General features: G+C 51.1%; 1 protein-coding gene across 1 annotated transcript in view; it reads right to left on the bottom strand.

Moving 5' to 3' along the window:
- Positions 1-21,851, bottom strand: part of Cfap46 (cilia and flagella associated protein 46) — a 92,229-nt gene that overhangs the window by 41,966 nt on the left and 28,412 nt on the right. The window contains exons 16-28 of the mRNA XM_028869509.2: positions 21,451-21,575; positions 20,199-20,332; positions 19,405-19,617; positions 18,550-18,715; positions 18,249-18,398; positions 17,370-17,477; positions 16,800-16,966; positions 9,615-9,746; positions 8,923-9,085; positions 7,536-7,623; positions 4,568-4,706; positions 4,137-4,320; positions 572-740 (exon numbers count right to left, since the gene is read on the bottom strand). Of these exons, the coding sequence (XP_028725342.1) occupies positions 572-740; positions 4,137-4,320; positions 4,568-4,706; positions 7,536-7,623; positions 8,923-9,085; positions 9,615-9,746; positions 16,800-16,966; positions 17,370-17,477; positions 18,249-18,398; positions 18,550-18,715; positions 19,405-19,617; positions 20,199-20,332; positions 21,451-21,575 (1,938 nt within the window). The remainder of the gene's footprint in view (positions 1-571; positions 741-4,136; positions 4,321-4,567; positions 4,707-7,535; positions 7,624-8,922; positions 9,086-9,614; positions 9,747-16,799; positions 16,967-17,369; positions 17,478-18,248; positions 18,399-18,549; positions 18,716-19,404; positions 19,618-20,198; positions 20,333-21,450; positions 21,576-21,851) is intronic.

Here is a 21,851-nt window from a genome sequence, read left to right as displayed (position 1 = left end):
GCAGGCCCTGGGGTATCTCCACTCCTGACCTGTGATAGTGACCCAACAACCTGCCTGTCCCCAGGTACCTGGTAGTATGCAGCTACCTGCCCTAGACTGGAGTTTCTCCAGTGGGGACACCTTCTACTTAGCCTTTCCTGTGACCCAGATTTCTCTCTCTGAGTCTGGGAGTCATTTTCTGGGAGACCCATTTACTGGGAAGCCAAGAGCTGCTGGCCTTGGGCTTGGTACCCGTGCAGGTGCCCAGCTGGTGTCCTGAAGCCTTTATACCAGTCAGAATAGGCCATGGGCTGGCCTGCTCTGTTTGTTCCTAGCTGGTTTGACCTGCTGTGTTCAGCTGTATGGGTTAAATGCTGAGTGGACAGGGTTACGGCTATTCCTTCACACAAGTTCTGGGACCTTCCCTCTCTGTATCTTTCCCCCACTCCTGCCTGCTGTAAGCCAAAAATGAAGGCCTGTCTATCCCAGAGGGCATGGCGGCCCAGCAACAGTCCCACTATGTCCTGCTGTCCTGGGCCCAGATGGGGCCTACAGTGTGTGGGTCAGGACAAGCCAGCATGATCATCCTCACCTTCCTTGGGCTCTTGCTCAGGGGCATCTTCAGTGGGTTTCATGGACAGCAGAATCTCGATTGCCCACTCAAGTTGGGAAACCACCTCTTCCATAGGGAACTGCTTGTAATACAGCCATTCACTGAATTCCACGATGTAATCTACCTTCTGCCAGTTGCTCTCTGGCTTCTTTGGGACAAGACAGAAAAGAACCAATCAGGTCAATGTGCCATTGGTTAGCAGAGGGAAGCCACCTTTAGCAGCAAAAGACTTGATGATTCATGTCACCCTAGAATTACCATGGAGTCCCCCTCCAGGAAGATGGGACTGGCCACCAAGGTTCCCTGAGGGCTCCAGCTGTGGACAGAAGTAGGGTAGAAAAACAAGAATTTGGTAAAGTCCCCCAGGTCTTCTGCATCCTTTGCAAGTGTGCCCTACCTGTCCCACTGGGCCTTGTATTTCCTCAAACTACTCCAAGTCTCCATCACAATACCGAGGATGCTGAGCAGGGCTCACTGCAAGGCGGTCTGGCTAATCTGAAGCCTTGAATGGGTGGTCCTTGGGTTAGGTCCTCTATTGAGGGCCCCATACCTTCTCCCCATGCATGCACAGCTTTCTCCTAAACTGTCAACAGCTTCCATGGCCCGTTGTGGGCCTGGGGAGGGTGTGTCAGGGAAGCTACAGCCAAAGATGCGGCACGGCACACACTTGGCCCATGTACCGCCCAGAGCTTTAGTGTGCTGACCTGCTGCACACTCCCTTCCTTTCCAGGCCTCTTCCTTGGCCCAGCCTTCCAGGCATCACCCCCACACTTTTCAGGACCTAGAGTCATGGCCTTCTCGCCTCTAGAGCTGACTCTGTAGCTTTCCTGAGTGCTTGCCTGTACTTTCTCATTCACTGTGAAAAGAATGTCCGTGAGAGGCTAGTCCGTGCTCACCCCTGTATGAGGCTGAAAGCAAGAAAATCAAACATGAAAAAGTGCTGCAGGGATGGTGGGGCATAGCAATCCGGACAGGGATGCTGTCGGCAGCGGGAACCTTCCTCATGAGGAAGGGGGAGCAAAGGTTCTGGGGGGAGAAAGTGCTACAGCGTCCTGAGGGACAGGTGGGGTGTGAACCCCTGGCAGGGTGCAGGGCCTAAGGTGGCCCAGTGGAACCTGAATCCCAGTGGAGGAGGGGAAGGCATCTTCTGGAGGTAAGAGGGAGTCCGGATGTGCCATGGGAGCCGTGACTTAGACAGAAGCTGTGCAAGCCTGGGGAAGCATGGGTGCCTCATAGAGGGGCTAAGGAGGAAAGGATAACCCTCTCATCACACCGTGTAAGGCTGAGTAGAGCGTCTACAGCTAAAGAATGAGGCTGGTCCTGCCTCCCTAACTAACTAAGAATGGACAGGCCCCCTGGATAGAAGGTCTGTAATCACAGAGTTCTCTGAAGAAAACAAAGAATGCACCTTCCGGATATTGGAGGAAAATAGTCTCTCTGATATAATATACACATAAGTGACAAAAGATGAAATAGACATCGACCTCATCACAATTAAAAACTTTGTGCTACGAGCAATACTAAGAAAAAAGTTTAGTCTACGAGGGCACAGCCGGGTGGCTCTTCTTTAGCTAAACACGGAGTCACCATGTGATTCATCAGTTCCACTCCTAGGTACATTCTCAAGGGAACCAAGAACATAGGTTCAGAAAACACTGTGCATGCAAGTTCACGGAAGCCCGACTCACCGGAGACTAACGACATGAGAAACAATGTAAGAGCCTGACAGACAGCTAATGAGCCAAGTGCGTGTCTACCTAAGGAGTGTTGCTTAGTCACAAGGAAGAGTTAGGACAGTCATACAATACAGCATGACTGTAACACGAGATCATATGACAGCCGCATGATGTGCCCAATTTTATTCTGTGAACAGTCCGGAGCGGCACCCTGGGTCAGCCATGCCTGGCTGCAGGAGGGGCTGGAGAGGAGAGTGGGTGCTAACAGACACCATGTGGGGGTGGGGCAGGGTGATGGAATAGTCCACAACAGACTGTGGTGATGGCCTTGAGAACCAACTACAGGCTGTATTGTGCCAAAGGAAAGAAGGAAGGAGGGAGGGAGGAAAAAGAAAGAGGGAAGGAGGGAAGGGAAGAGAGAGAATTCAAGGGGCTGGGGAATGGCTCAGTGGATAAAGTGCTTGTTGTGCGCACATAAGGACCAGAGTCTGAGTGCCCAGAACCCACACATGACAGTGTGCATCTATAATACCAGCTTGCCTACAGCAAGACGGGAGGCCAAGACAGGAGAAGGCCCAGAAGCTCGTGGGTCAGCTACTTTGGTACACACGGCAGAACACAGATCCTGCCTCAAACAAGGTACAGGGTGAGGACTGGCACACGAGGTTGTCCTCTGACCCCCACAGACATGCCATGGCGTGTGCATGCTCACATTTGCACACATGAGCATGCATACACATATACACACACCACACACATATTTTATGCACAAGTACATTTAAATAATAAGTACATACAAACAAATTTCAGAGATGAGACTCAAGGTCAGGGAAGACAGCTATCCCTTCGGTGTCCAGCTGAATGTGTTGAGCTCTCTGCTCTTCCTCGAGGCCAGCCTGACGGCTTCCCCTTCTCAGGGGACTGCCCTTCCAGTGCCCTCATCGAGATGCCCACATATTGCCTGACTCTGAAACCCAGCAGGGAAACTTGAGGATGACCAGTTACTTGGTCTCCAGGCAGGAGCTAAATGCATTCATTAGTGTCAGGCCTCTGCAGCCACAGCCCATGCCCTGAGACGGACCTCGGTCCCTTGTTGAGAGCTGGTCTTTGCAGGGCCCAGGACCTCACGACAGGAATATGCTAGGGCCTGGGTGTAATGAGTAGCCATTCCAGCTTGGATCTGGAAGTTCCAACCCCCATTGAGACTCTGGCAACTGTCACGCCTACGAGGCGGGGCCAGGGGAGGCGCCTGGAGACCCGAGAGCTGGATGGGCCAGCGTGCACTCTCTCTGTGCCGGGACCCTGGACATTGGATATTTATAAATATCCTTTTAACTACGTGGAGTGGCCAAAATAATTTTACCAATACCTGGGAAACAGACCAGCCTTCCAAGGTGGTTCCTCACAGTTCAGACTTTTCAATTCTGAGGCCCAGGACACCATTGGTCCCACACTCAGGGCTCCAGGGCACCCCGTGTGGGCCTCACTCGTGAGAACCACTGTCATCGACTCAGAAATCAGAGCGCCCTCCCACTAAAGTGCTCGGAAGGGGATGTCTGTTTTGGCATTTTGGTAGTGGGGACAAGACCTGCCTGTCCCAGCCTGCTGCAAGCAGAGTCCTGCTCACTCAGCAAGCCAGGGAGCCCAGGCGTTTGCCTCAGGGCTCTCCCCACTCTCTCCTTTCCAAGATGGGTGACTAAGGGACGAATCAGCAGAAGGGAGTCTCCAGCCTCAGCCAGGGCTTACTACGCAGTGGCTTCCTCTGAGCTGACCCGGTAAGTCCCTAAATCTGAAGCTGTTCATATGATTATCTCTGTAACCAAGAGACAGATCCACCCCACCATCGCCAACATGAACACCATACACACCTGCAGTGCCTGGATAGCATTTTGATAACAGGTGAGCTCCCCACAGATGTTCCTCGAGTTCTGAGCCAGACGGTACCACATGTGTGCCAAATAATCTTCGCTCTCATCCTTGAACTTCTGGATTTCCATGGTAAAGTTCTGGCCAAGTTTGGCCTTCACAATGACCATATGTTTGAAAATCAAGCTAAAGAATAGGGAAGGACGGGTCCGCTGAGATACTAAAACGTGAAGCATACACACGACGCACAGAACTACTGCTGCCCACGTTCCTGTTGGCAGGGATGGGGCCAGATAGAGACATAGCTGGGGTTTTGTGCCATATATTTGGTTCCTCCTGGGGAGCTGAAGCCCTTTAGTGGGAAGGGACCATGGGGAAGCCCAGCTGAGGGGCACAGAGGGTATGGCGGGGCGCTCAGGGTAAGGGCCCTCACAGGCGGTGGGCTGTTCTCGGCAGCACTTGGACGGCCTCATCCAGCACCTTGAGGCCCATCTCCCAGTCGTTCTGGTCAGCGTGGCTGTGGAAGAGCAGGCTGTAGAGCGCAGCGCGGAGTGTGAGGTCATCCTCAGACCCTGCGGTAAAGAAGAGAGGGAGTCAAGGGGACTGGGTAGCCAGCTCCTTGCCAACGGACTCGATGCCCTCTGACCTCTGACTCCACACCCCTGATCCCTCACACCCTGTGTCACAGTCTGCCGTTCACATGCAGTTATGTATCAGAAGGCTAGAAGCTGCCCTGTAGTGCTGTGGGTAGATCAGGGTGGCCCCTGCCTGCAGCTCCACCCCCATCCCCCAAACCCCGCTGGCCGTGGTTCAGGTACTCCTCTGTCTGAAGGAACCAGCTCCAAGTGCCTGCTCTGGTCTCCACTTATGTCCTCCACTGGCTTTCCCCCTAACTCTCATGGAGTCTCTTGGTTGCCCAGCTCAGGGTCTGAGGGCCAGGGTCCCGGTTTTTTCTGAGTCCCCATGACCTCTCTCTTCTCAGAAAGCCTGCTATTTTTCTTTTGATCTAAAAGTAAACAACATGGCCACGAGGAAATGAAAATCTTGTCTTCCCTCTGTATGTTACATGTTCCCAGTAACATTCAGGGAAGGCTGCAGGCCTTGCCACCAAATCTGTCCCACATCCTCAGGGCCAACCCTGGCACTGAGCGTGAAGGCGGGTCTTGCTGGCCATGGTCATCAGGGTCCTCCTTCTCCTTTTGTCAGGGTTCTCACGCTGAGTGTTCTAGCATAGGGATGCTGCGTCGAAGATTGAACACACCCATGTTCGTGCCACATGAGACGACACCATTGAGGCACTGCTCAGGTGGGTGGCTTTGCTAGCTTTCCCCTAACCCAAAGTAGGCTGGAAAACCTGGCTAACCTCGGGTACTTGGAGACCCCATAGTTCCTTTATTATCTGAGCTTGTTCGCTGAACCTGCCAGCTGCACTGGAACGGAAGGGATGCTTATGTGCAGGCTCATTCCTCATCCTACATAGCCCAAACTCCACATCTTGTTCCTTGTTGAGTGTATTGAAGGGTACCATGTACATACACCAACCAATGGGTAAAAGACTTAGGGCAGAGACCCTGCTTGCCAAAGCTCCCAGCCAACCAGCAGCAGGGACAGGGGACTTCCTTTCAGTACTGTCCTTACATGGAGACTTGGTTACAAGCTCAGAGTGCATGCTGGGGAAAGGCAGCAAGGCTGGGGAGAGCCGAGCCCTGAGCCAAAGCACCATCTGACTAGCACTAATAGTTGATGGGTCTTTGACCTCCCACAGCTGACACACTGGATATGAGGATTTCCCACATCGTTATTCCTTAATTTTCTGCCTTTCTTACCAGTTGTAAATTTTTTTTTTGTCTGTTTGAAAATGTGCCTCTTTCTACAGAATTTCTGTTTGCCTGATTCTGCCTTCTGGTGTTGTGTATCTGGATTAGAAGGTTATTTTGTTGTTGTTTGTTTGAAAGTTTTACTATGTAGCTTTGGCTGGCCTAGAACTCACTATGGAGACCAGGCTGACTTCTAACTCACAGCAATTTGCCTGCTTCTACCTCCCAAGTGCTGGGATTAAAGGTGTATGACACCACACCTGGCCCAGAATGAGAGGGTTGGGTTTTTTGTTGTTGGTGTTGTTGGTGTTTTGTTTATGTGTATGGGTTTTTCACATGTATGACCATGCCCATGGAGGCCATAAAAGGGCATCAGATGCCCTGGAGTTACAGATGGTTGTGAACCACTGTGTGGGTACTGGGGATCAAACCTGGGTCCTCTGGAAGAACATCAAGTGTTCTTGACAGCTGAGCTATCCATCCCTCCAGCAACAGAATGGAAAATTTTAAAGCCATGGAATTCCTGACCTAGCTTACAATGGTTTCCTGGGTGATAGTAGTTGGAATTCCAGCTTCTGTCTGGCACCATAGTTAACCAACTGCCTCAACTAGTCCCCGCATCCCCCTGGAGTCTGAGGCAGCCCTGCTTTGCAGACTACGTTATCTGTATTGTTTTTCTTGAAATGTTTGTTAATAGTCTAAACTCTGGGGGTTCAGCGTGCTATGTTTGCTTACACATGGCCATACTTTTGTTAATTTTAAGTAAATTTTACCTGTGAGTAGACTCTAACATGCTCAAGGCAGGGTCCACTATTCTATCTCACAGTGCTGAAGAGCTGCCAAATACACACAGGGCTCTTGATTTTTGTTTGTTTTATTTGTTTCCAGCCAGAGTTTCTCTGTGTAGCCCTGACTGTTCTGGAACTTGCTCTGTAGACCAGGCTGGCCTCAAACTCAGATCTGCCTGCCTCTGCCTCCTAAGGGCTTGGATTAAAGGCATGCACTACCACCCAGTGACAGAGAATCTTATCATGAGAAGAAAATTATCCTTTTCGAAAACTTGAAATGGTACTGAACATAGTTCTGCTGGTCTGTGGTTAGAGTGTTTCTTTTCATCATTCTGCCGAGGAGTGCATCTCCAAATGTTTATGGTGGAACGTATGATTAAGATGACATGAAGCCAGGTGTTGGTGACGCACACTTTTAATCCTGGCACTTGGGAGGCAGAGGCAGACAGATCTCTGTGAGTTTGAGGACAGTCTGGTCTACGAAGAGAGGTCCAAGAGAGGCAGGACTAGACAGAAAAACTGAGAAGAAGAGGAGGAGGAAGAAGAGGAGGAGGAGGAGACTCATTTATCAGCACAGCCAAGGGTAGGCTATGAAGGCTCTCCACACAGGCAGGATGGAGGACCCTGGGTGCTCTCTCTGCAGAGCAGGCTTCCGTAGGCTCTTATGGGAAAACATCCAGCGGGAAGCAAATGGACATAGTCATGACGGCGGTGCCTCGTGTAAGGACACAGCATGTAAAACATGGAGTACACTAATTTCCAGAACTCCCTTTCCCACTGGCCCACAGCTACCCACCTGGAAGGAACTGGCCTTCAGATAATGTCCCCCCGCCCTGGAAATCAGCTGTTGGCCACTGGTGCAGAAGCAGTGTTTTCTCTGTCTCCTTAAGTGAAACAAACAAAAGGCACATGTTGGAGGGGACTGATTGTTCCTCCATCTTGTTTCTCGTTAGTATCGTAAAAACAAACAAATGAAAGACAGAAATCACAGCAAAATGTCAGAACTATCAAGTCACAAAATGTTAAGCACATACACCATACATGCCACATGCACACAATACCACACATGCATAACACACTGTGTCATATTATACACACACCATACCACACGTAGACCATATCACGCATATACTATACACACCAAAACCTTCCATACCATACATACATAATTCCACAGCACACCACACCATACCACACACTCTCATACTATACACAACATTCCATACACACCATAGTACAATACTACATAACCATATACATATGATATCACACATATACCACACCACAATACCAAATTGTAACCAACACACCGCACGCGCGCGCACACACACATATATTATACCTAACACATGCCATACCATATGTATACATCAAACACTATGCCATACATACAAACACACCCCACCATGCCACCCATGCTTCATACAATACACACTGCATACCATACAAAATACCACAACATAGCACAACACACACACATACACACACACACGTCACGTATCCCACACAGCCCACATTATACACACATATACAGCACTACTTCCTCAACATAATCTAGTTTTTTCAATGATGTTCAATCAGTGGAATAAAAATATAGAAATAAACATTGGGACATAGTGTAAGCAATGCCCAGAGGCCAGCTAACAGCTGTGAACACTGCCAATACAGAAGAAAGATCTCAAATCAGTAATCTGCCTTTCATTCTCCAGACAACAGTAAAAGAACAAACAAAACCCTAAACCGGAGAGGAAAGAGATTAACTGAGATCAGGGGAAATCTTCTGTTTCAAAGTTGTTTAAAATGAAGAGGGAATGGGAGAAGATTCTAGACTGGGAGATGGGAGGTTAGAGGCCACCACTGAGGTTGGCCAGGAACCTCCCTCCGACCTCTCTGGGATCTGGAGAATGCTGTGCTGCCCAGCAGGAGAAGTTGTGAAGATGCTGTCTGGTAGAGGTCATGCCCAATGTGGGTCATGTCTTGTTGGGGGTCATATCCTATGGAAGCCATGTCCCATGGGGGCCGTGTTCAGTGAAAGTCATGTCCCACAGGGGCCATATCCCAATCAAGGCAGCCCCTAAGGCAGTCAAACTCTGTGGGAGCCCTGTGAGGCTCTCTTTTCCTGTGAGTCTGGTCAGGCCTGAGGGTAAGGGCTCCCAGGACCCTAGCCTGTGTCCCCCTGGCACCTGCTTCTTGGTCTCTGTCTTGTTGATGATGTTGATGATTCTCTGGAGGGATCCCTTGGCCTTTTTCCTGTTGCTTGGTGAGGACAGAAGCGGGAGCCATGTGTTCCAGTAGTGACGGGCGGCCGTCATCACCAGGGAACTGTTGTCTGCCAGGCCCCCAAACCTGAAATGACATGCCTTGTCTAAAGTTATGTAGGCTGCTCAGCCTGCTTGACTACACCTTTCCCTGGGTACATCCAATCCAGAAGTTTCTGGACTTCGTAGGGAAGGCGTGCAATCAGGGTGGTACAGCTTTGGTTCTGTATAGCAGGCACCGTGGGAGAGTAAGGCTGCCATACCTCCTCCTCCTTGGCAAACTGTTTGGGCCAGGTGCTGCCCATATCACAGGGCAATGATCGGCACTTCTGGCCTGGCTCTTGCTGTGTCTACCTGCCCCCTGCTACTTAGGCCCCTGCATGCTTAGGGACCCTCCAGACAGCCTCGGCATCCACTTAGCTCACAGCTCCAGTACTGCCCTTGGATGCCCTGGCATCTGTGAGCTTGGCTGCATGGCAGGATGTAGCCGGGGGCTTACTGGTACCACCCAGTTCCTTCCCTGAGACTTGGGAATGCCCCCACCAGCATCACTGTGGCACCACACCAGTTTCTCCCCCTAGATACACACATTGCCAGCGCATCCCCCAGTTGCATACCTGGCACTCTCTATAAAGGCCTTGGCTGCTGCTAGCCGTAGCTGCTTCCTGCCCTTCAAGTTTTCCATGATGCTGCGGCCCTGGATGCAGGACACAGTACACAGCATTTCTGCTGCCAGCTTGACATCGGTCCTGGAGAGGGCACAGCGTGGTTTAGGGGAGAGGTGGGAAGTGGTGCATGCTGGGCTCTACTCACTGCTAATGCCGTCTCTTCAGCCACGGCCCTGCAAGTGCTTCCAAAGACGGAGGTGCGTTACCACCCCACCCTGTGCCCTAGGGACCTGCCCAGCTGACAGATGATACAGGGCAAGTGATTCCACCTCCTGAGACCTTCTTTGCCACTGAGCTAAGATGCCCACATCTGGCCTGGGCATCTTGGACATTCATTGAGGGGATGGTCTCTCAGTGCCCATGGCTGTTCCTGGAGATGGAGATGCCCACCCACAGAGAACTTGAGGGGATGTGGGAACCAGCTCTGCGGGTGCCTGACTGATGGGCACTCTAGGACCCTTATGAGAGACCCCAAATCAGAACTAATTGTCAGAGTCCAGTGGACCCACAGAACCATGAGACAGCTTCCTTAACTGGCTCTTAGCCACTTGTTTGAGGTGGGTTTCCATCCATCCACGGGCCAGTAGAACTATCTGTTGGGTTCTGTCTTCAGCTGGACTCTGTTTCCTGGGCAGAAAGTCTTGTCCCAGGCCCTCTGCCCTCTTCACTCAGAGGGGCACACCGGCCTGCAGCACCATATCAGAGCGGCACCGTCGCTCCCCAGACACTCCCCTGGTTCTCAAACCTGGTACAGCTGTGGTCTGGGCACATGCAGAGTGGGAGGTGGGGTGGGGTGGGGTGGGGTGGGAGGGGGAGGGCGTGTTCCAGCTGCTCAGCTCAGCAGCACAGATTTTATTCTGTGAGTGACATACTTGTTCTGGAAACATTTCCTTTGGGACCCGGGGCTCTAGAAGACAAGCACCACCTGCTTGCTGGAGCCAACAGCCAAGTGTGCTCCAAGGAGCCAGCGGAAGAAGGTGCATCTGACCCTTAGCCTCGGGACCTGCTGTACGGTGGGAAGTTGTGGTCTGAAGGTAAATGGAGGCTGGGTGGTAATTAAACCCCTCTTCATAGGTGGTAGGCTGGTGTAAAGAAGGATGTGACCCTAGCGTGGGGAGTGACAGTTGGAAATTTTGACCCTTGCAGCCAGCAGGGTGCAGTGACAGCAGTCACCAGGAGGGGGCAACATCGGTCTGCAAAAGATCTTCAGAGGACCTAGTGAGGAACATTACAGCCTCTAGGTTTCCTATTGCTGTTTGTATGCACGGGCATCTCTACTTTATTTATTCCAGGGCTTTCCTTTATAAACTGGATTTGATTTAGGATCACAGATGGAAGAGTATGATGGTCCGGCCTGGTGCTGTGCACAGCTCTCTTCTTGTGCCCAAGCAGGGAGTGGTGTGTACAGTAGCACAATCAGCACACAGCAACCCTTTCTGCAAAGATGCCCAATTTGTTTATTTCTTCTAAGGATAACGTTTGAGTGATTGACAGGGTCTTGCACGGGGTTGAATATGACCACCTCTGCCAGCTCTTGCCTGACCCTACAGGGTGTGACTTCTAATCTGTAGTCACCTCATGTTCCTGGCCCCCGCTTTGGGGCCTTGTCCGTCTTCCCTGAAGAGCCTACGGTAAGTGGACTTCAGCTACTCCGCCCTCCAACCTCCCCTTCCAACTCACTATTGGATCTAAGTAAGAGCGAGATTAGTGTGGGTGAGACGATTCAGTGGTAGAGGTCCTGCCCGCTGAGGCCAGGGCACCAGAAGACATTGGTTTAGTCACGTTTCTTGTGGCTGTAACCAGACTGCTGATAAGAAGAATTTAAGGAGGGAAGGGCTTCTTTTGTTTACATTTGAGGGAATATAGTCCACCATGGTGTGTGCGACGCAGACTTATGAACATATCTCTTCTATTCTAAGAGACTGGAACTTTTGCGGGACCTCACAGGCAGCCTTAACCACTGTGAGGTCACTTAAGATTTAAGACTGCTGTCCCACTGTGTACTTAAGCTTTTTTTTTTAAACCTGCTTTTAAGAGAACAATGTAACAATCAACCTTACTTGCCTTGGATTTTTCATGAAGTCAACTTTTCCAACCTAAGTTAATGCATAACTGTATTCTTGAGTTATGTACTCTTCCATGTCCCTGACCCAGACAATGCATGTGTATCATTTGCTGAAAGCAGCAAATACAGAGGTTGAAAGCCACTTCTAAAATCTATGATAAAGGTCGAAAGCCACCATTTGTGGATATTAATTGATAAACAATGATGTCTGTTGTCTGGGCCAGTTGGAACCAGAGCCCTGATTGTGGTGATATATTGTGTACCCTAATAAAATTTGCCTGAAGATCAGAGAATAGTCCAAGCCACCAGATTAAACATAGAGGCCAGGCATTGGTGGCACACACCTCCCTAGCACTTGCGAGGCAAAGACCCATCTGGAGCTCTGTGAGTTCAAAGCCACCCTGGACTACATGAAATTGATTCAGTCTAGGAGAGAAAACAGAGCCAGGCAGTGGTGGCACACACCTTTAATTCTAGTACTGGGAAGCACACATGCCTTTAGTCCCAGAAAGTGATTGATGAGTGGGTGGAGAAAAGTATATAAGGCGGAAGGAGACAGGAACTAAAGGCTTTTCAGCAGAAGCCTCCCTTTCAGTTAGAGGCTTTTCAGGCTGAGGAGTCCTAGAGGTAAGAGGTGGCTTGTTCCTTTGTTTTCTCTGATCTTTCAGTGTTTACCCCAATATCTGGCTCCGGATTTTTATTAAAAGACCCTTTAACATTCAAGTAACACCTGATCCCTTGTAAAATTCTGTTAAAGATTTCTGTAAAGCATCCTATTCTTTCCCCAGGTGGCGCTCTCTGTGCTGTTCAATAAAGACAGAGGGAAGCCAGACAGAACAGATGGATACCGGGGGACAGGCAGTCTTCATGCAGGCACAGATTCAGACTCGTGCACCAGACAGAGAGAGGGCAGAAGACACAGGGAGCATGAAGCAGAGAACTCAAATCTGAATTTGCTCTTGGTTAAATGACCCCAAGGGGAGGTGCTTTTCTTTCTTCCTTTAATGTGATACTGATGCCTCAGAGTTGGTGACTCAGTTTATCACTAATGTGTATAATTCATGCAATGGCAGGGAAGGCAGGAGGAGGAGGCAGCTGGTCACACGGATCTGACCCCAACCAGAAAACTGAGAGAGATGAACACTGGTGAGCCACTGGCTTCCTCCCCCGCCCTCCGTTGTAATTCTGTCTATGTCCCCAGCCCAAGGAGTGATGCCACCCACATTCAAAATGAGTTTTCCTCTCCTGTTAAACCTGTTTGAGAATACCCTCAAGGACATCCCCGGAGGTCTGCCTCATTAATGCCTTAGGTGCCTCTTAATACAATCAAGCTGGCAATTGAAGTAAATTAACCATGACAATCCTACCGGTTGTCACCTTGACACCCAAACACATCACTTTAAGCTATAATATCCCACCTGTGAACTGAAGTTTCAAGGGGGAAAAAAGTTAAAGATTCTATAGGACTGACAGGTTAGAACATCACGCTTGTAGAGACTTGGAATGCTGCAGATCCAAAGTCAAAATCATCCTGGGCTACCTTTAGTCCTCTTAATAGCCATTCATTTGCCATCTTGGTACTTGACTTAGCATGCTCCAACTATAGGTGAACCTTTGAAATGTACTAATATAAAAGACACTGGATTCTGCCCACCCAAACGTGAAGAGTGTCTTCAGAGAGCAGAGTTCCTTGCTTTGCTGTAACCTGCTTTCCTGATGTCCCCACCAGTGTGTTCAGTCAATACGTTGATTTAGGATTTGCTTTTGTTCTGTGACTAACACAATGCAAGTGCTTTCAAGGAAGAACATATCATTCAGAGCGATTTGACCTGGAGCCTGTTCCCAGGCCATGGCCACTCACATGGGGCTCAGAATAAAGCTATCTCCTATTCCCCTTGAGTTCGCACATCACGGGCCCCCCAGTCTCATGGCCATCTCATGATGGAAAATGAAGCCATTCTAACTTCCAAAGTCCTCATAGTTTTAACCAGATCAATGCTTCAAAAGCCCCAAATCTCTTCTGAGACTCCGGCAATCTCTCACTTACGAGTCCCTATAAAATACAATCTAAAAGTTACAAACTTCCGATAGACAATGAGACAGAGCAAACATCCCCAAAGAAACACAGTCAGAGAGAGACAGACTCAGCGGAGCACCGCCAAACCCTGCAGCTCACACTCAGCATCTGGAATTATCCTCATAATGGAGTCATATGGGCTCAGCAGCGCCAAGGGGCCCAAACCTCCAATTCCGCCACCTGCGATACATGTAGCTTCTCTCTCAGGCTAGCTCCACTCTATGCTACAGCGTTCCTCAGTAGGTTCCTGTGATCCGGGCAACTCCAACATCCCAGGGTCCCTACTGCAACTGAAGCAACATTTCCACATTCCATGGGATGGCCTCTCAGCATTTCCCTTCAGGAGACACGACTCTGTCACACACTGTGTGGCCCTAATGGCGTCCCAGAACTTGGACGTCAGCCTCTGCAAATCTCTCACTCTTGCATTTTGCCTGCCTACAAAACCAGTATCATGTGGACATCGCCAAGTTCTGATGTTAGCCTGAGATATAGTTAGGTCCCCTTCTACCATAGCTGTGGTGGTGTCTGTACCCTGGCTGAGTCTGGGAAAAGATTTCCCTAGGCAGCTGTTTTTGAGCAGAGAAAACTTTGTGTGTCATTTTCTTTCTCTTTTCAAATGAATTTGCATTTCAGAGGCACCTGTCCTGCGATCTCAGTACAGAACTTCAGGCTTCTCTCCATGGCACCAATTTCACTGAGAACACGTCTGCTTTGCTCTGACCACCATATCTACGAGTTTGGAACCTGCTGCCCGCCTCTCCTTTCCTCACCAAACTGCACACTTTTCTTACCTTGTTGCTCCTTCTCACTGTAGATCTGGCTAAGAACAGTGACCAGTAACCATGCCACAGCTTGGCCATTGTGCTACCACGGACTTTCCGTTACTTTTGAATTCAGCCTTACTAAAATGATCAGGACACGGGGGAAAGCAGCCAGATTCTCTGCCGGAATAGGACAGGAATGCGGCCAGGTCCCCCAGAGCCCTTCTTCGTCTTGAAAAGCTCATGAGCTGGGGCCTCCCTGCCCATCCCTCTCAGCATCCATTCTTCTACACTCTGACCAAAATGGTCCATTAAGTTCTGCTTAGAGCATTTCTAGGCATTCTCAGTCCTACAGCTATGAACGCTTCCACATTCCTCCTACAAACAGTTCTAAAGGCCCCTGAAACACATGGTCAGGCTTGTCATAGGAACAGCACCCTACTCCTCAATACTAATTCTCTGTCCTTGCCCCTGCACGTGCAGGGGGGGGGTCTGGACATGTGAATGCTTCGGTTACAGACATTGCAGGTCATGGGGCTCTGCTGACTCTCAGACTCTCAGCAGTTGTGTGAACATAGCCTTGGAGCTGTCACTGTGAACAAGACACATGCTTGGCCTTGTCCTCATAGGGGTCCGACACATATGAGGCGTATGTTACGTGCCCCATAAATACTGCCAACACACCAGGAGTGCATCAAGGGCTCATAAAGCAAGGCTGGTAGACACAGCCCAAGACTGGAGACATTGGCATGGGGAAGAACTCTATGGATTTGGTAACCATTGACCAAACTGGCCGCTGGGCAAAGGAGGCACCCTGGGTTATGACTTTATCTTTCAGGATAATTGAACTCAGGAAAGAAGCCAAAAAGAAAAGCCCTGAGGAAAATATTGGCTGCATGGCCATTTGTTACAATATTGCCTTTTACAACAGGCCCATATTCAGGGAGAAGGAAAGACTTAAGTTTTCTGATCATGGATCAACACAGTGGAACATTGTAGAAACCATGAAGGAAGACGGGGTGTTCTGGTGCTTCACTGGTGTTGTAGGCAGAACAAGAAATGTCCCTCACTGACTCGTGTTTGAACACTGGTTTCTAGCTGGAGGCACTGTTGTGGGAGGTTGTGGGACCTTTAAGAGGTGGTACTTCCTCGCTAGAGGAAGCCAGTCATTGAGGACAGGCCATGAGGTTTTTGTGGCCTGGCTTTACTCCCTGTCTGCTCTCTGCTTCCTGTTCTGCCAAATAAAACACGTGGTGTTTTTGGGATCCCAGCCGCACACTTCAGCTGCCTTCCAGCAGCTTGCCGCCATGCCTTCCCTTCGTAATGGACTGTACCCGGAAACCGTGAACCAGAATAAGCCTTTCCTCCCGTGGACTGCTTCTCATCAGTTCACGGCAACAAGAAAGGCGACTAATGCACCTGGTGTCTGGCAATCTCCAGCAGTTGCCATGGGAGACCTGACAGAGGAGCCGTCTCCCATCCAACAAGCCAGGTGATGGCCTGTCCAGGGGCATCGAGATTATATTTCATGCATCTTGTTTCTCCCCAAATCACTTGGACAAAGCTGTCTGCATCAGGATTGGAACATGGTTGATCTGAGAACCACGCATGTTCCCTAAAGTCACATGCTGACATCTGATTCCCTGGGTGATGGTGTTAGTAGAAGGGCTGTTGGAAGATAAAGGCAGTGAAGCGTAGTGGTTGGAGCCTCAGGATGGAATCCTGCTCCGTAAAGGAAGATAAAAGTGTGTCTTTCCTCTTCCACCTGTGAAGTGGCCATCTTTGAACTAGGCAGTGACAATTCACCAGACAGCACCTGCCATGCCCTGAACTTGACATCCATGAACTTCTATGCCATGAACAACAAATCCCCACTTCTTAGGCCTCCCCAGCTGTGGTATTTTATCACAGCTGCCTCACCTAAGAGAACCATCAGCTCCTATCTATCTGTCTATCACACACAGATAGCTGCTGCACATACCTCCTAACAGGCCCGTGTGTCTTCTGTGTCCCCATTAATACCCAGCTTCGTGGGCTGTTCGCTGTGCCACCCGGCAGCACACGCAGCCAGCAGATGAAGGGTCATGGCAGTCCGATTCCGGCCAACTATCCCTTGCACAGCAGGGCTGCGTCTCCGGCCCCTGCCCTGTGGCACGGGGCACACGCTCCCCACTCTGCTTACGCTACTGGGTGCCTCTAGCACGCATGCCGTCGTGGAGGTCACTTACCTGCCAAACGACCTCAGGTACTTGAGGCCCATCTGTGTGGCGTTCTGAGAACATGCCATGGTGATCTCATGGTCATGGGCCACATAGGCAAAGTGGGTGAGGCGCGTCAGGGTCTGCAGCTCCACCAGGGGTTCTGGCCAGTTGCACTCAGAAACCATTTTCATCACCTTCGTGGCACGTGAAGAAAGGGAGAAGGATGTCACATTGGTGACAGTGGCCCTCAACGATGGCCTTGCTGCTAGCTTGCTGAGCTTCACCCATCCTGCGATGTACGCAGCCATGGATTTCGACGCAGATGCTGTTCCAGACAGACCACCAATCTGGGAGGCCTGGCCGCACTTATCTCATGGCTAGCCACCACACAAGGCACACTTGTCCTCTTCTATGCCTCTGCCTGTGCTGAGGTCTTGGGATGAAGCAGGACACAGGAAGGCCACCCAGGGAAGCTGTAGTGTGGGTGCGGGTTTGAGTTCTGACTGCCTCGGGCAGGAGGACCCTAGGCCTCGGCTTCCTCGTCTTTCCCGGATGGAGTCTGTTGACTTACCTCTCGGGATACCTGGGGAAACCAACCTGGGCTAGCGGGGGAAGAGTGAAGTCCATGAGGCCCAGTCCGTTGCACGAGTACATCTCAAGGGCAACAAGGACTCTGGTGATGGCGTTGATGTCCTCATTGGTACTCTGGAGGGAGAGAAGGGCTGAGTGTCCAGCTGCCCAGGAGACAGGGAAGGAAAGCTGTGGCTGTCTGAACCATTTTTTGAGATAACCAATGTGCAGCATTAGTGTCGGGGACAGGCAGACCGCAGTACGTGGAGTGTTGATATCTTAGGCTGTTTTGGTAAGAATCAACACTACCTGCACCATCTTCTTAGGTAACAAGGTATGAAGTCTGTAAATTCCTGAGCCTTGAAGACAGTATTGTCTGACCTCTAAGGAGGGCTTTCTAGAGGGAGAAGGCTGCTGAGCCCTGGTAAGGAAGTTACTGGTATGGGAATGTCCCATCAACCCCTTCTGTCTGGCCCAGTATAAACATCCCTGCCTAGGCCCTCCCCTGCTCCCTCCCTCTAGCAATGCGTAATGACGGACTTGCTGCAGGGTCAGGGTCATGGCGGGGGTTCTTGAGTTCATGCTGTTCCTGTCTCCTTCCCAGACCCTGTTCCGGTAGGTTTTGTGCTGGGGGTGGACTGGTGACCTGTCAAAGCGACGGCTCTGTCAATGAGTGGCAGTGAGAACGGGCGGCACCCCAGAGGTCCAGAGCTCAGACCTAGTGGAGACCTTTTACCGTGACTCTCAAAAGCGGCAGTCTTGGTAACGGTAGAGAACAACCTCAGGCTTTACTAGGTGGGAACACCCCCCATTCCAGCAACTGTGGCCACATTTAAGACCATAATGAGAACACCAGGGAAAGGCAGTCTGTGCGTCCCAACCCCCCAGGGTGCCCTCAGCACCCACCTGTTCATCAGTGCCCAGTCGCTGCCCAATCTGCTGCTGCAGTAGCTGCTTGGCCTTCACCCAGGTGGAGATGAGATGCTGCCGCACACTGGTGGGGACGACGTCCTCCGGCACGTTCCCATTAGTGAGGTTGAGTGCGAACTCACAGACCTAAAACAAGGGTGTCTTCGCCATGAGGCAAATCTAAGAGGGGTCCTTGAGCCCTCCTTCCTCTGCCCTTCCCCATGGCTCTCCATTCCCGGGCATCAAGTCCACCCATGGCCCACCCGATGGCCCATCCCTGGACTGCAAGGTGGAGTACCTCCAGCGCCGCTCGGATCTCAGGTGAGGCCGATGACTCGAGCGGAACATGAACTAAGTTAGGGCGCATGTTCCTTTTCAACTTTTCGGGTGTCTGGATGGGAATCCAGCTGATGATCAGGCCCCGAGCCAGGGCGTCACAGAGCATGACGAGCATAACGGGGTCCCTGGAGGGTGTGACAAGAGAACTGTGACAGCCAGGGCAGGGCGGAGCTTAGCCCCATGCGGAACCTCACAGCACCACACCACACCACACCAGCTCCTTCCGCCTCCCAGTCAAGGTGAGGGGATGGCTGAGGTTTAGCATAGACCTTGGGTGAGTGCCCCGGAGCAGTAGCTCATTTCCCCTCCCTCCCTCCCTCCCTTTCTTTTTTTTCTTTCCTTCTTGACAGGTTTTCACTATGTTGCCCTGGTTGGCCTGGAACTCACTGTGTAGACCAGGCAAGCCTCAAACCCAACCTAACCTGATGCTTTCAGACTTCTAATGTCTGCTGGGGAAACATTAATCTAAGTTCTTGTTCACCTGGATAAGAAACACATAGTCATGGAGTCCCACCCTCTCCCCATCCCTAGCCCAAGGTGGGATGACCACTGAGCTACTTCACAGACTGCCTGGGCCTCCGCTGACCTCTGACCTTTGATGGCTTGTTGGAGCAGAGCCGGCAGAGGGCAGTGAAGCTGCTGTGGGTATCGTGGGTCATGGAGGCCGTGTCATCCAAGTGCAGGCTGGGTGCCTCCTCCACGTACAGGTCTTACCCACGCCTACCAGCCTCTCAACTCACTGCCCCCACAACGGTCATGCCTGAGCCCACAGCGATGACTCCCAAACAGAAACAGGTGTGGCGCCCACACCCACCCTTTGTAGTCAGTGGCCTTGAGGGTGTTGAGGAGGTGACACAGGGAATCCACCAGCTCCTTCTGCCTCCCGGCCAAGATGAGATGACGGTTGTGGTTCAAAACGTAGACCACGGCGTTCTGCACGATCCAGGATTCCCCTATCTCCTGTCCAATCTCTGCAGCGCGCAGCCAGTTGCTCATGGCGTACTGTGACAGGCTTTCTATCCAGGTTCTGAAAGAACACACACACACGGGGCAGCAGTCAGCTCCACATCCGGCCTCCGCCTTCCCCATCCCAAACGCCACTGCAGAAGTGGGTGTGGGCTCCCTGGGTCATCTCCACCGAGGTCTGGAGGGTGTTTCCGGCGGTCTGCATAGGCCAGGGACCCAGGATCCAGAGAGACTAACTTGGCGCTGCTCCCCTCATGCGACGTCTTCTATTTTGTTTTACAGTTGTTGGATTTGTCCAAGCCACTCTTAGCCATGGCTCACAAACAGCCTAGGCTCTAACATGTATATCCTGCTTCATCCACAACTGGGTCTGGGCAAATGAATCAGTTCTTCAACCCTTGGTCCAGAGCAGTGGTCCTCAACCTTCCAACTGCGGTGAACCTTTCACACAGTTCCTCATGTTGTGGTGACCCCCCCAACCATAAAATTATTTCATTGCTACTTCAGAATGATTTTGCTACTGTTGTGAACTGTAGTATAAAAACAACTGATATGCAGGATATCAGATATGTGACCCCAGAGGGGTTTCGACCTTCAGGTTGAGAACCGCTGGTCTACAGGGTGGCTGGGACTCCGACCCACCTGTATGTGATCCACTCTGGATTGCTATCTGGTGGTTCAGGCACATAGCCAGCTGGGTGTTGGCTCAAGTCCTCAGGCGGGATGGCCCTGTTGTTCAGTTCCACACCTTCCAAGCGCAGCAAGTGGACAGTGGCCTGTGAGGAAATTACAGTCACAGAAGTCACAGCAAGGCAGACCACCGCACTGGGGGGAACACACAGAACATTCTTCTTTTGAAAAAGACAAACATGAACAAAGAGTGCATGATGGACCTCCACACCCCATCTGCCTCAACAGCCTGCCAATTCGTGCATCCCAAGAAGAGAGGGCTTCCTTCAGAAGCACAGCCTACACCCATCATCACACTCTGGCAGGTAGGCAGAACAGTCTTCCGTGTTCTCCCATGGCAGCTGGCTGACTGTTCCTTTCTCTGAAGCCTCCCAAACTTGCTCTGCAACATCAAAGGCTTTTGCAGAGCCCAGCCGGCAGGTAGGTGGGGTGGGAGGACATGGGTCGGGCCAGCCCCTAGCTGGCAGACCAGCTAGTCACTCCCAGCCACTGGTCTCCTTGCACGTCCGCTCTCAGCACATCCGCCTGGCAGTTTGCTGCCTGAGCACAGGGGCTGTCCTGGGTCACGCCGTGTCACCAGACCCTGATGGAATAAACCGCTGAGTGACCCCAGCCTCTGCTTTGTGCGCACCAAGTGAAACCAAAGGAAAGGCTGTACCAGTGTGAGAGCGGAAACAGACGGCCAAGGTTGCCTCTGACATGGGCACAGGTGTGGGGAGCTGAGAGCTCGCATCGAGGGCTTTGGATAGAGCTAGGTCACAATACATGTGGTTAGCTTTGGGCAGGTCCAGCCCTGGGTCTCGGTACCCCGTCTGTAAAGGAGCAGGCCTGTTGGTTCTGGGGAACCAAGATCCAGCCCAAGCCTCTGCTGAGCCTGCAGAGTCATATGGCAGAGATCACACCTCCTTCAAGAGCTTCCTAAGTCAACTCCAAGTTCAATCCCCAAATACAACTTCACACCCAGAATACAGAAATTACTTCCCACACAAAAAAAAAAGACACCAACACACACCACAATGCATCTCAGTTCATACTTTTCTCATGCAGTCTTCCAAGAACTGAATTAATTTTGCCTCCCTAATGTACAGTTTTGTTTAGGGATGTGTGTGCCAAGGAGAGCCCAGCCCGTATGACAAGTCTCTCTGGTGCGTTAATGGCCACATCACCACCAGCAGCTACAATGGCCAGGACCTTCATGACGCACCTCAGCACTGAGGAACGACACCTCCGCAATCTTCCTCAGCAGGTCAGGGGACATACGATTTTGCAGGACCACCTCAGATGTCCCCCCTTCATGCATGGAGCTGTCGGTGCCTTTTTTCTTCTTCCCTGAGGGAAGAGCAGCAGGGAAAGATAGGCTCTTTCTGAACAAGCAAAAACTTAGCGGTTCCTCCCCCACCAACCTGTTGCCCAAATCTCTGCCCAGCTCTTTGTGGGACGAGTCCTTCAAGAAGGACAGCATGGATTGCTATAACCCTGTAACCCTCACTGTTACTATCGGTCAGTTTTAAGTACAGCTGCCACTCAGTATTGCTGGGACCCCCAGGGGTACTGAGGCACAGTCTTTTTTATGAAATGGTGTCATGTGCACATAGAACCTATACA

The sequence above is a fragment of the Peromyscus leucopus genome, chromosome 1 (genome assembly GCF_004664715.2).
Source record: "Peromyscus leucopus breed LL Stock chromosome 1, UCI_PerLeu_2.1, whole genome shotgun sequence".
Taxonomy (NCBI): Eukaryota; Metazoa; Chordata; class Mammalia; order Rodentia; family Cricetidae; genus Peromyscus; species Peromyscus leucopus.
This window is presented reverse-complemented; position numbering and strand designations above follow the sequence as displayed.